Source organism: Protopterus annectens, chromosome 2.part1, assembly GCF_019279795.1.
Source record: "Protopterus annectens isolate FY-2018-M chromosome 2.part1, PAN1.0, whole genome shotgun sequence".
NCBI classification, from domain to species: domain Eukaryota; kingdom Metazoa; phylum Chordata; order Ceratodontiformes; family Protopteridae; genus Protopterus; species Protopterus annectens.
The window spans coordinates 771,185,955-771,200,383 of record NC_056729.1 but is presented as its reverse complement, the minus strand read 5'-3'; the positions used below and the strand labels follow the sequence as shown (position 1 = coordinate 771,200,383).

The following is a 14,429-nucleotide window of genomic DNA, read 5'->3' as shown; positions in this document are numbered from 1 at the left end:
TTATAGCAGTCCTAAAGTTGCATTCATATACAATGGACATAATTAAATAAAAAAGCACAGTACAATACAATACAGTAGAGCAGCTGCATTATTGCACTTGGATATACTGTGTGTGTGTCTTTTGGCTTATCCCTGTTAGGGGTCGCCACAGCAGAACTCCGGTCCGCTAATGTTTGGTAGTGGATTTTTACGTGCCGAGTTACCAGCCCTGACGCACAACCTTCAACGAAGGCACGCCCATTCACGCATGCCCCCACACAGAAGACGCTCTAGCTGAGAATCGAACAGGACAACGTCTTGCTGTGAGGCGACAACGCTACCGCAGCACCACTACCGCGTCATTACACTTGGATATACTGCACATGTGAAATTGAAAGTGCAATTGGTAGCATTAAAAAACTGAAATAAGGTGCAAAAGAATGTAAACATGTACTTTTTAGTGAAAGAGTGACTGTTGTTTGTGCTGGTCAGAGTCCGTCAGTGTAAGTGTTTAGCATTGTTCAGTTCTCGTATAGCTCTGGGGTAGAAGCTGTTCTTAAGTCTGTTTGTCCGTGATGGGATGGACCTGAACCATCTGCCAGAGGGCAGCAACTCAAACAAGTAATATCCATGGTGGGAGAGGTCTTTCAGAATGTTGGCTGCCCTGCTAAGGCAGCGAGAGCTGAAAATTTCCTCCAAAGAGGGCAGTGTGTAGCCAGTAATTTTCTGAGCAGACTTTATGATCATCTGAAGGGCTCTCCTGTCTGCCACTGAGCTGCTGGAATACCACATAGAGATGCAGTGTGACAGCACACTCTCAATGGAGCAGCGATAAAAAGACACCAACAGCTTCTCCTGCAGGTTGTTTTTCCTGAGGATCCTCAGGAAGTGGAGTCTCTGCTGTGCCTTCTTAACTGCCACTGTAGTGTTTGTGGACCAGGACAGATCTTCTGCAACACGTATACCCAGAAACTTGAAGGCAGAAACCCTTTCCATACAGTCTTAATTGATGTATATTGGGTCATGATCTGTGTTTCCAGATGTCTGTTATGAATTATTTTGTTTTGGTAGAGTTCAGGGCGAGGTTGTTCTCGGTCAGTCAAAGTTAGTCCTTAGTAATCATTACAATGACTGCAGAATTAGTATAATGTAGGCAGTCCTTAGTAGCCTCAGGAGTGCAACTGCTGCATTCTGCAGAAGTTGTAATTCATAGAGCTCTCTTGCAGGTAGTCCTGCCCAGACGATATTGCTAATGAAGTTTTCTGACAAATGCAGGGTTGTTAAATAGCTATGTTGTTGTATATCGCATTATACTGCAGGATAGTCTGTGCAAGATTTTATCTTTGATTTTAGGAATCTTCTAACATATATGCAACAAAAATTGTGGTATGCCTTCAGAACTCTGCTTACCATTAGCCATTTAACTTGTTTAAAAAATATTGAGCAAACTAGTAGAAAAAGTTCACTAGTCCTCCAAGTCTGTCTGGAAGCTGTAATTGTTTCATTTTCATTGTTTTTTTTTTCCTTCCTCGTCTTCCTGTGAAGCCATTATATCCACTAAGCATAGTACTTAACCAGATGTTGCTCCCCGGTTACCTCTGAAAAGGGACTTTGTGTCCAGTGTGTATCTGCCTCTCATATGCTCCTTTCATAGTTCTGTCTTAATTCCTTCTCAGTAGAAGCAATTACTCCACATTGTGTCAGCCCATTGTCTTGCTGCAGTGTTTTCCTGATACTTCAAGCTTCTTTTATGTGCCACTTCAACCACTATTCCTCATATACTCTTAGTTGCTCTCCTGCACTGCATCACCAGCTGTTTGTCATACTGTCTTAATAATTGTATGCTATTGTTTTATCTGCTTTACAGAGATGACAGCAGCATTTTTGATGGGCTTATGGAAGAAGATGATAAAGACAAGGCAAAAAGGTAATTTTTTCAAGTAATTCATAAAACTGAAAATATTGCTGCTGCCTTGCTACAATTGGATTCTTTTTGGTAGGAATGCTTACAGACAATGTTTCTCATATACTGTGCCTTGTGTGTGTTGTAGGTCATTGTGAACAGTTGTTTTTTTCTTTTCCAGTTTTCCTCACTTTCTTTACTTACTAGATTATTGTTAATCAAAGAATCTTTCAAAGAATGTCATGGTTGGGGGCAGATGCCTGGTAAACAGTAATTCTTTTTTATGCAGTACCTTTCATATAAGCTGTATTCTGAATCCCTTTTTGGAGATGGTAGTGTCTGCAGATGTTCATTATATTGTTCTCTGTTTTAGGATGGATACACTTTTGGTCCTTCTGATGCAGAAGGATGTCGCATCTGGCCTGACTTGCATACCTTTAAATCCCCCTACCCCAGCCAAGTAGGACACCACTTCAGTGATATAAGACTGATGTTTGCTAATGCCATCTTTAGTTGTTTGTTGCTGCAGTGAAAATGCAGATGGATGCTTATTGTATGAGCCTTTGTCAGTCCATTAGTTTGGCTGCTGAGGTTTTTAGATAAATATTTCTATTTGGAAGCTTTTTTTGTCTTTTTGATTATTCTGTGCATGGTTATACCTGTGGTAGCTTATCAGGCTGTAGATAACAGAAATTAAATGTTTCTAGGGGCATTTTGTGTTGGAAGCAGATCCCAATTAAAGACATCTAAACACAGTGTTAGTCTGTGTTTGGCTTAAGCATGACAATCCTAGCAGTTCTCATTTTGCTCAGTTCAACCAGAAGACCAGTAGGCAGAGAATCTTGATTCTCTAGGATTATTTGAACCAGAGAAGGGTGCACTCCTTGGTGCCTGCCAAGTCTACTATGTACACCTCACAAAAAGAGCAGAAATGTGTCCTCCTTGTAAAGGATTTAAGGGAGGAAGTTCATATCCATTCGGATGCTGAAGACCTCCCTAGGCTCAAGGGCATTTGGTCCTCTGAGGTGCAAATTATTTACAGCCTCTGGCGCTGCCTCTTAGGAGGTAACCGCATGCTGTGATGAGAGGATGCCCTCCCTGGCTGAAATTCTGCTATCACTTAGACATGACACCTTCCTGTGAACATCGATTTCCAGTGCTCATATCTTGTTTTCTGAGGGTGAAGGTGGTATCGCCATGATGTTGGTGCATGAAGGCATGTCAGTTTCTAAACTGAGATCATCAGTATCTGCCTGCATTTGGATACATCTAAAGTGTCCTCTCCAAAGTCTAGACCCAAGGCATCCAGGTAGTAGACATCTGCCATCCTGACTTAGCATGAAATGGGTGGGCCTTCATCCCTTCCTGCTTCTAAGGCTCCCTTTAGAAACTTGATGACTTTCTTAAAAATGTGCTGCCGTCTTCTGAACAGAAGTCAGTATAAGAGAGCTATAGCCTTAAAAGGAGGAATGAGTGCCCCCCCGAGGCATGAAATTTCTTTAGCTGAGAGGTGAATGGAATGACATATGTGGGCCAGATGTCTTTCATACCCAGTTATGTTTCAGACATTGAGAGCTCTACTAGGACTCCAGCCAAGAACTGGCTTCTCACAAACTGGGAAAGTAAAATTTTGAACCATTTGGGGTAGAAAGTCTACACCACTGCCATCTTAGATTTCAGGGTTCTTAACTGCCAGTCCCACATGTAGAAATACCAAGGGGCAGTCCTGTCTCAGTTAAAGGACAGATGCCAGGCAACACCTTCAGAGATTCATAGCTTGCAACTTCTCTTCCTTGATAGCAAAGCTGCTGATGCATCTTGTAGGGGAAACAGTTTCTTAGTCTGTTATAAGAAGGCATACCTGGCTGAGGTCTCTCTTTCCAGACAGTGTTAAAGCTCAACTTCTCAATGCCTCATTTGAGAAGTTGTTATTTTTTGCCCCTCTGCGGGCCAGGTGTTTAACAAATTGTTTACAAAATGGAGGAGAAACAAACTGAGAACAGCTATAGTTATTCCCCTGCATAAAGGATGACTTTCTACAGACCCAGACAATTACAGACTCATAAGTCTGACCAGCCTCATGTGCAAATCCATGCAAGGGCTTATCATGGAACTGAGCAATAAGGACATAGGGAGCCTCCAAAGACTGAGCCTGTATCAGTTTGGATTCTGCAAGGGCAGATCATGCTTACTCAGTCTGGTGGACTTCTTTGAAAATATCACCAAAGCGATGGATAAAGGTAAAACAGTACACTCTGCATACCTTGACTTGGTCAGGCTTTTGACACAACCCCCCCCCCCACTTGTACATAGTTAGAAAAGCTAAATAACCTGGGAATAAACATTTGTCACCCCCTGGATTGCTAGCTGGCTCAAAGATGGGACACGAGATCCAAATAGGGAAAGCTACCTCCACAGTGGAGTCCCCAGGGTTCAGTGCTGGGACCTCTCCTCCTTTTCATCTAATTATGTGAAGTGGGTTTTGACTGACTAAATTTGCAGATTATCTCAAGCTAGGAGCAGTTATTGGTCCCCGATTGACTTAGCCAGCCTTCAGGAAGTGTTGTCCAAAACAAGTAACTGGTTTCAGAATCATGGACTGAAACTACTTTGGGAAGTAGTCTACCGCAGGGAACTAACACATTGACATTGCACCCCTTGAGAGTGGTCCCATTTCTTTTGGGATTCTGGACCTTATGTGGACAGTAACATAACTTTTGACCAGCATGTATCCATTGTTGTAGGAAGTCCTTCCGTATTCCATAGCCTATAAAAAAAAGGGATTACATTTAGGTCTAGAGATGTCATTACCTCTCTTTACTCAGCCCTCATTAGGTTACATTCTGAGTATAATGCCCCCTTTTGGCATGCATCTGTACAGACACATACAAGAACTGGAATGGCCAGAGAGGTGCAAGTCAAATGACATCAGAAATATTCTGTTTGGGGCACTATTCCTCTTCTAAAACATCAGTAGAACAATTTGGATGGACAGGCATATCTCTTAGAGGATACCACTTTTGTGGAACAGACTCCCCATCTACTTAAAACAAAGCTCATACCTAGATTCATAGGTAGGTACTAGGCTATCTGCCCGAAGGCATTTATAAGCCTAGCCAGAATGTGTTGGCTTTCGCCACCCCCCTTAGATTAGTTCCCTGTTCCTCTGTCCAGCAGAGCCATTGAAGTGATCCCTGAGGTAAACTTTCTGTTTCCCATCCACTCGTCAACCTCCGATTTACCTGTCCATATTCAAGTGCATCTTGGGTTTACAACTAGATAATAAAAAGTTTATCCCAGGACTACCCCTGTCATACTAATGGATAGAGGCAGTGCCTAAATGCTTTATCCCACTCATTGGTCCCTTCAGATTTTCTGTGGTTTGATCATTGTTGTTTTCAATAGGGGTAATGGATATTTATCAACCATGGAATGGGTAAGACCAGTCTAACACCAAATGGGATAGGTTAATTTGAGCACCAAAAGGGAAATTGGCTAGCGTTACAAAGGCTTGCAAGGGCAGCTGTCCTAGTACTTACTTGTGAGAGAGGCAAGAGTATGCAGTCAGTGCAGCATTTGTTCTATTACCATGTCCCAGGCTATAAACAGGAACACCCCTACCAAGACCTGTCTCTATCTGTCTAGAATCAGGGCAAAGGAAAATGGCTTATAGGAAGGAACATCTGTTACAAGAGAAATGGCAAGACCAAAAAGGGAAGCCTGGATGCCCCCTGGGTTAAAACCCAGAGAGGGAACTACTGTGACTGAGCTTGTTTGTGAAAGAGTGTAAAAAACTCACAGTAAACACATGGTAATGAAAATCTTAGTCCAAAGGTACAGACTAACTTAAAAAAAAAAATCCAAATCTTCCACAGCCTAGAGAGCAAAGACACTCAGTAACACCTCTGCGAAAGTTTCCAAACTTCAGAAGGTTGACATTGCAGTCCCTCCTTCCTTTCCCCCTTATCAGAGCCTTCTTGATAATATTGAATCTGACAGATGCATAGTTCCATATACCCATATCCAGAGCAAACAGGCAATACTTCAGGTTTAAAGTAGGGGATCCCACTTCCAGTTTACTTTGCCTTTTGGTTTATTTACTGTATCCAGGGTATTTCCAGAATGTCTGGTTCTAGTGATTGCCTATTGTAGAACTAAAGGTTTCCAAATCTACCTGCACTAGGACATTTGCCTAATAACAGGCAGCAACTCTGCAGAATACTCAGGAAGCCCTACAGTTAACCCTTTCCTACATCCACCCTCTTGAGACTGACTAAATATTCCAACATTCCAGCTTTTCCCCAGACAGCAAACTTTGTTCCTGGTTCCTGAAGCATGGGTAGACACTAAGAGCCAGAAAGCCTTTTTGTCTCACAAGAAATTTTTTTTATTTTTCCCTCAGTCAGTACTTCAACTCCATACCACAACTACATTAGCTGTGTGACATCTCAGCAAGGGAATTTTTAAAAACTAGGGTACATGGCCTCCTATATACTGATGTTGCCCTAGTCAGACTGCACATGAGGAAGCTCCAATGTTACCTAAGAAACATGTGGTGGCAGCTTGCAGATTCTCCAAATTTCCAAATAGCGCTCAGGCTGGATACAAATGAACACAAATCTGGGAGTTGCATTCAAATTGGAACCAGACATCAGACACCATCTGTGGTTCTTATTCTACAGGGTCTGAGTGTCTAGATTACCTACAACAAGTTACAAAGGAAATACAAAGGCTCATAGGCAAGTTCTAGGCTAGCTAACCTTGCAGGCCATTTTAAGCCTAGCCAGTTTCCCATTTGGTACTTGAATTAACCTATACTTTTGAGTATTGGACATGTTTGTGTAAAGGAAATTACGGCAGTGATTCTGGCTGTCAAGGCCCTTAAACAAATTTAGAGCCTAGAGTTTTGTACATCATCACATATAACATCATGGTGATGTTGTACATCAACAAACAAGGAGAGGTGTGTTTCTAACTCGTAAGGAGACCAGCTGTGTAAACATGGCTCCTGGTCCATAGGGCAGGCATGACCATCGGGATATCCTGCATGCTGTTCCAAGAAAATGCAAACTGATCACCTGAGCAGAACAGAATTTAACCTTCATTAATGGATACTCAAGAGAGCTATTTTTCTGGACTTGGTCCACATGTGAGGTATGCCAGAAATATACCTCTTTTGCTTCTCAGACAACTACAGCATCTTTGTGCCAGGAAACTTCAGTGATGGCCCTAGCCATCAGCTGTGCAGATCTGTTTTTATGTTTTTTTTTTCTCTCCCATACCTTTTCTCAAGACAGTTGGGAGAAAACAAAACAAGGAAGACAAGACAAAAATGCTACTAATAGCTCCCTTTTGGCTGTGGCAGGACTGGTTGTCCCATGTAGTGAGTGCGGTAATGACAGACTCTTGGACCCTGCCTGAAGGCAAGAACCTCTTAACACAGAACAAGGCATCTCTCTTGCGTACCTCAGACTGGAAGACCTTAAGGTTGGTGGTGTGGATGACATAGCTGTAATTCCTTTCAGGCACGTGTTTTATGAGGAAGTGTTATTTCTCTTAAGGGAGGGTAAAAAAACTGAATACAGGGAAATCATGTCTTTCAAAATGGAAGAAGATTCTTCTCTTCATGATAAAGAGAGAGCTAAGATCCAACTCAATCTTTGGTCCTTAGCGATCTATGAGCCCCTTTCAGAGCTTGATAGTCTTGCTTGTAAATGAAGCAACATGTATCTGCCATTTCATCATGCCTGCATTGAGAGCACGTACTGCATTCCAGACAGCCGCACAGCTGATCAAATCAAACGGACTCCCAAATGGATGGCAGATAGACAAATCCCCACAAAATGCACATCGGGAGCCAGAGTAGCCGCTGTCACACAAGGTGCCATGCCATCTTAGCCTTTTTTTTTTTTTTTTTTAAGTTTTAAAGATGTAGCATCACTGGCTTAAGATTTAAGTTATGCGTGAGATTCAGAGAAGAACAGTACAGTACATATCAGAAGAAGAGCCTAAAATAGACAATGGTCGCAATCTTTCAGATCTTAGGATGACTTCTGGGCAGGCACAGGAGTGCAGTGACTACCGCACCTTCCTTTTGTGGTCCAGGGTTTAGTTCTGAGCATGTAATGTTGTACTGAGAGTGATCACATTCTTTCATGTGTACATGGATTTATTCTGATCCCCTTTCTTTCATCCACAATCCCAAAGGCATGCCGCTAGTGTTGGCTGGCTATTGTGACCCTAAAAAATGGACATGCTGTCCAGAGATTTGATTCCCTTGTGAATAAGCCTTTAGTTTAATGAGTCAAACTTGGTTAACAGCATGTAACCAATGAGTAGTGTTGTGATGCTTCATGTATTGATTTTTTTGTGTTTTATTTGATAACTGAGGTAGAACACTGATGCAGATAGCCCATTTTAGGATGAGTGTAGGGATACATATGCAAAAGATAAGGTACATTAAGTATGACCATAGTAAGAGTACCTAGATGAGCTAATAGAATAATTTAACTCAACAGTAATGCACCTAAGATACAGTGGCAACACACTGGATATTTACAAAACATGTACAGTAACTGTATATGTAAGTGGAATAGTGAGGGATTGGAAGTGATAGGGGAGAAAGAAGAGTGGAGATGGAAGAGTTGAGGAGGGAGCAAGTGTAATTCTCTTTAAAGGATGCTCTGAGAAGTCAGACTAGTTGAGGAGGGAGCAAGTGTAATTCTCTTTAAAGGATGCTCTGAGAAGTCAGACTCCTGGGAAAATGACCAGGTAGCACTCTTTTTTTTTTTTTTATAGACACTCCCAGGAAAGACACTCCCAGGAAAAGGAAGCCCTAACTCAAACACACATCTGCCACAGTGTTTCCTTCTGTTAAAGGATCTAAAGATGACGGGCTAGTATCTGCTAAGGGTTTGTGCAAAGCCTTTCAGTCATTACATTCTAGGACCTCTGAAAGGAAAAGGTCTTTTTCTTCATCAGACACTGAATCTGATGTATAAGAAATAAAATTAGACTGTGCTTCTCGGATTTCTACTCGGAGAACTGGGAATCTAAATTGGATGATAACATTTCTTCATATTCTCCTGAAGAAAAGTGGTCTTTTCTGGACACTTTTAGCAGGGGTGAAGGGCATGTTTAATGGTGAACAAAAAGAAATATCAGCAACGTGGCAGAAATATTTTATTACATGTGACTACCCTTCAACCTGCAGCCCTGCGCCATTCCTCCTGTTTTACCATCTTTAGACAATGCCTTTCATTGCAGCTAGTAGTTTATCTGATAGCCAGCCATCCATCTGCTCCTAAAAAAACAGATTTTATAAAGTTCCTCAAATACACAAATATCTTTTTAGAAACCGAAGGACAGGCCCTGTAGTGGTCTCTTTATCTAAACCACCTTCTTCCAAACACCTTATTGTAGCTGATCCTGTTCCGTCTGATAAGGATGGTAGAATTTTTTACTGGTTTGCGAAGAGGGCATATACTTCTTCCACCCTAGCATTTAGATCAGTGAACTGACAAGCTCGCATGTCTAAGTACTTGTTGGTTTCTCTTGATAAAATGAAAAATGTAATGGTTGATATTCCTCAGTGTGATACAAAGACATGTTTGAATTCCCTGTTTTGTTCTGTGTCACAAGTAACCAAGCATTCACTTAACTGTTCTTAATGACACTGCTGACGCAGTGTTCAGGACAGCTGCCATGTTCTCAGTAATAATAAAATTTCCTTGGCTGCACTCTCAGAAACTGCCAGAAGATGTGAAGGCTGAAGTACTGAATTCCCCCCTTGGATAAGGAGCAGCTGTTCGGTTCTTACTCTGATGCAGTGCTAAAAAGATTTAGGAACACAGGGGCATAGAATAATACCATGTAAATGATCATAGGGACTGTAAGATGCCTAGTCTTGTGTACCTTTAATTAGACAAACCTAAACGTTCTTGCAACTCTTATTAAGCACTTAATACTGTTTCCCTCCCAAATTGAGCATTTCCTTGTATGATAAGCCTAGTGTACATTTGTGTCTGTCAATCCAGTCATCAAGACTATCCTTCAAGGTAGCCAAGTAGTACTTTTTGACCTGTAGAGATAACTTATTTCATAAGCTGGGAATGTACTGTGTTTGGAACCTATTCAGCCAATTAGTCTTGTTTATGTTTTGCTTCAGATTTAGGTCTCTAGTGTGGGTGTTTGTAGAGGCACTGATTTTACAAAGAAATAGGAGGTGATTGGATTGCCTCTTTCATGACTTGAAAAGCTTGGAGCAGCCAGTAGGCTATGGAATATGTGGAGCCTTCAGGATAGTTGAATGATTTAAGACCATTAATTTTGTGATATGCTTGGTGTTGTACATACCAAAGGAGGTGTTGTATTCAGTGATGGATGTGATAAGGGAGACATATGGGGTAGGATGACATCTTTGTCTCTTGAAAATATTCCCTTGGTAATTAATTGGTCATGATAGAAGGATTTCATGACTGTGGTGGAAACATGATGATCTAATTAGAGAGAGCTGTCCACATAAATACACTGGTCTCTTATAACTTCCTCTCTCTGAAGACGAGTCCCGTTTATAACATGTGAAGTGGGAGCAGCTTTTTTGCTGAACCCGTACAGGTCTATTTTTTTTTTTTTCATTTTAGACTGTTTTGTGTACACCAGGTGTGTGCACATTCCAACCCTTGCTGGAGCTGTTTAGTATTAGTTAATGAGTGGATAACAGAACCCAACATGCAGTCAACATCAAACTTGGTCAGCCACACTGGAGAGGGCCTAGCACAGATCCTTGTGGCACAGCACTAGTTACAATTTTACATTCAGAGAGTATACCAGCAACTTTTACAACTTGGAATCTGTTGAATAGCTAGTTTAGAGCATGATGGCCCACAATCAAAGTAGAGGAAACAACCAGTTATTGTTTAGCACTTTCATCTAAATGCTGAAAATAGAATCCATCAAAATACAGATCATTGCAGAATACAATTTCTTTAAATAGAAGGTACATCACTGATCTGTATTTTGATGGAGTCTACTGTCGACATTTAGACAGGTGCTAAATAATAAACTGGTTGTTTCTACAACTTTTGTTGTGGACTAGCATCTTTTATTCTGGATTCTTGATTTTATACAACACTTTTTGTAATGTAGAAATGACTTTGGTTTGTATATCCAATTTGCAGTCCAGCAGACTGCATGGTGGTTTGCATTAAGTTCAATAATTTCAGCATGGAGAATAGTATCAAAAGCCTTGACCAGTTCAATGTAAGTACCGTGCATAGAGTGATCACTGTCCACAGCCTCTGTAACCTTTTCAAAGAAGCTTTCAGGAGGCAGGAATTGTCCTTCACAAAACAAACCGTGATAATGATGAAAGGGAAAATCTTATTCGGGGGGGTATCTCAAATATTTGTGTCCTCTATTTCTAAATACCGTAGAAACTTTCTGGCTAGTCACATATCCTTTTATAGGAAATAGTGCAAACAGTCCTAGCCAAAAACAAAAAACTGGCAAGCAGATATTTAGGAAACAATTGCGGGAATGATCAAAAAAGAAAGTGAGAGCCTTCCAAAGCCCAGTGGCAGTCAAAAGAGGCTGATTATCCGTCACTTCCCTTTGTCCCCCCTCTACACTCTGGCAATCCAGTAAAGTTTTCCCAAAGTCTACGCCTTCACTTTCCTCCTTTTGGCACCATATCACATCAAAAGCCTACATTCTGAGAATTATTCAGAAAACTCACTAGTGAATGTGGGATACCCTTCCTTCCTTCTAAAAGCACCCCCCCACACAGCCATCCAATTAAATCATATAATTTCCTGCTATCCTGAATTGTATGTTGGCTCTGGGTGTCGTAGAACCTGTTTCTCTAGATAAAATAGAAAATGCTATTCCTCAAGGATTTTTCTGGTTCCAAAGGAAGAAGGAACATGGAGACCTGTTCTGGGCTTTTCTTTTCTAAACCATCACCCAAAAATTACAAATCTCTGTTACCTCTTATTCCTCCGCACAGTTTCCTAGTAAACTCTAGGCTTAAAATATGACTTTCCCATTCTGAAAGATTTCAGATGCTTTTTAAGATTTTCTATATCTGGTTCATGGTTTTCTGTTTTACCTTTTAGGTTATCTACAGATCCAAGAGTGTTTCCAAAGTGTCTAGATCCTGTAATAGCCCATTGCAGAGTACTGGTAATTCAAAGTTTTCCTTATTTAGATGACTGCCTTATATTTGCAGCCCATTTCAGGCTGTCAAGAATCTATTCTGTGTTTACAAAAAAATCCATGCTTCTCAGTCTAGGGATTCAAGTGAACCTAGAAAACTCTTCCATTATAACACCCAAAAAGGTAGTGCTTCTCTGGTGCCTCTTGGAAACTTCTGCTATTATGATATTTCTTCAGCAAGAAAAAAGGAGTATTCTGCAAAAAGCAATTCCTCACATTCTTCAGTCAGTCTCTTTCCATAGCCAAGGACTGTGTCAACATTCTAGGTTTCATGGCCTCTACCATTCTCACAGTTCCTGTAGCCAGACTCCATATGAGGAAAAAATCCGTGGTTTCTCAATTCCATGTGAACTCAACACCAGCACCCTCTTATCCTTTCAGATTCCTGTTGTGAGCTTTAAGATGTAGACTCCATTGGTGTTTGAATCACTTCTCCCCAAGTCCAGAGTTTCCCTTGACTCCTCCAACCCCTACTCAGTCTTTAACCACATATGTCAGGGGATTCATTTTATAATCTCAAAGTACTAAAATACCGAATTTTAGTATTTCGAGAGTATAGAGCCGGAAGCCCAAAAAAAGACACCCACAACCGTGAAATTCAAAATTGCGATCATTTACATACACACACCACCACACAAGCAAGCACACATACACCCACAGAATCACACTTCAACAAACAAAACAACAAACAAAACAACAAACACAACATAACAAACACACCTACCTTACTTATAAGCAGGGGGGCAGGCTGTGCCCCCACACCCCCCTACTTATATATACACTAACTCTGAGGTCGCACTAAACACACAAACACATAAAACCCACCACTACACATACACACACACACACACACACACACACACACACACACACACACACACACACACACTAAAATCCCTATCCAATACCCTTACAAGAACAGCACTTACTTGAATACCTAGCTAAATCCACAAACCGGGAAACGAAAAAAACTTTTGGCAAAAACACGGTATAGTCCACTAAAACCAGATTTATTGTGTAAGCGTTTTCATGCACATAACTCCGTGCACTTCTTCAGACACCATATTCTGTACGAATACAACATTTATAATTAAGCAATTAAAACATAATTGATCACAATTAAATCCCTAATAAGTAATTAAAAAGGAATATTACTCCAAATGCAAACACAATTTGTATTTGTAAACCAGCAAATTGAGTCCTAAAGAGTGGATCATCGCCAATACGTTAATCACTATAATTAAAAGTGATTAAAAGCAAAATATGTGTATATTTAATAAATAATACATGTTAAAAAATAAACAAAAAAATATATATATAACCAACAAAATAAGAATAAGAAGAAACATCCTATACACATTGCCGTGTACACCCTGTATGAATCTCATAATACTGCAAATTTATATTAATACTAACGTTCCAATGCCTTTAATTTGAGCAAAAATTTGATAGAGCAAGCCTCATTAATACCGGGGTAAACATAGGCATTTGTTTTCAACTGCCATAATAATTCCTGCTCCTCCAGTTTCAAGTGCCAGGGTCCTCCTCTAGGGTTTCTATACGCCTGTTGAACTACCATAAATTTGAACGTGTGTGTGTTATGCTCCAATATATGCTTTGCTAAAGAATTAGTATTGTTCGCCTATAGCATAAATATGCTCATAGATCCGCTGTTTAAAATGGCGTTCAGTTTTGCCAAAATAAAATGCGGAACAAATTTGACATAAAGCAACATACGCTACACCTTGGCTTTCACAATTAAATTTATCATGAATACAATATTTAATGCCTTTGGTGTAAAAAAACGTGGCCTGTTTGAATATATTTACAATAGTTACATCTACCACATAGATATTATGCAGTTTCGTGTAACTGCACTTTCGACTTTATAGTCTCGAAATACAAAAATTCGGTATTTTGGGATTATAAAGTGAAACCGTGTCAGACCTTGCATCGAGAGCAGTCTCCAAAGGGATAAAGATCCAGTGTCTGTGAAACCAGCAAATAAATGGTAAAATAATAATGGCATTGATAAAGGCGCTCAAATCCTTAAATCATCTGTGGACCTGAGGTTCACTGCTAGTAATTACATACAACACCACAGTGATGTGATACATAAACAAGGGAAAATGGGGTCTTGTCCCCTGTGCAAACTGGCAGTGTTTGCTTGGGAACAAACAATTCCACTTAATCTCTACTTGCAATCCATCAGAGCAGAATTTTGTAGCAGACAAATTGAGCAGTACTGGGACAGACCCCTACAAATGCAAACTGCACCCCAAGGTCTTCCAGGAAATTGATCTAACTGTGGAGACATCCTCAAGTAGATCTT

At 40.6% G+C, this 14,429-nt stretch overlaps 1 protein-coding gene across 1 annotated transcript in view; it reads left to right on the top strand.

Annotated features, from left to right (window-relative positions):
* The window catches only part of CLOCK (clock circadian regulator), a 2,173,159-nt gene that overhangs the window by 771,905 nt on the left and 1,386,825 nt on the right, over nt 1-14,429 (top strand). Inside the window, exon 6 of the mRNA XM_044062477.1 lies at nt 1,847-1,906. Coding sequence (XP_043918412.1) covers nt 1,847-1,906 — 60 coding nt within the window. The remainder of the gene's footprint in view (nt 1-1,846; nt 1,907-14,429) is intronic.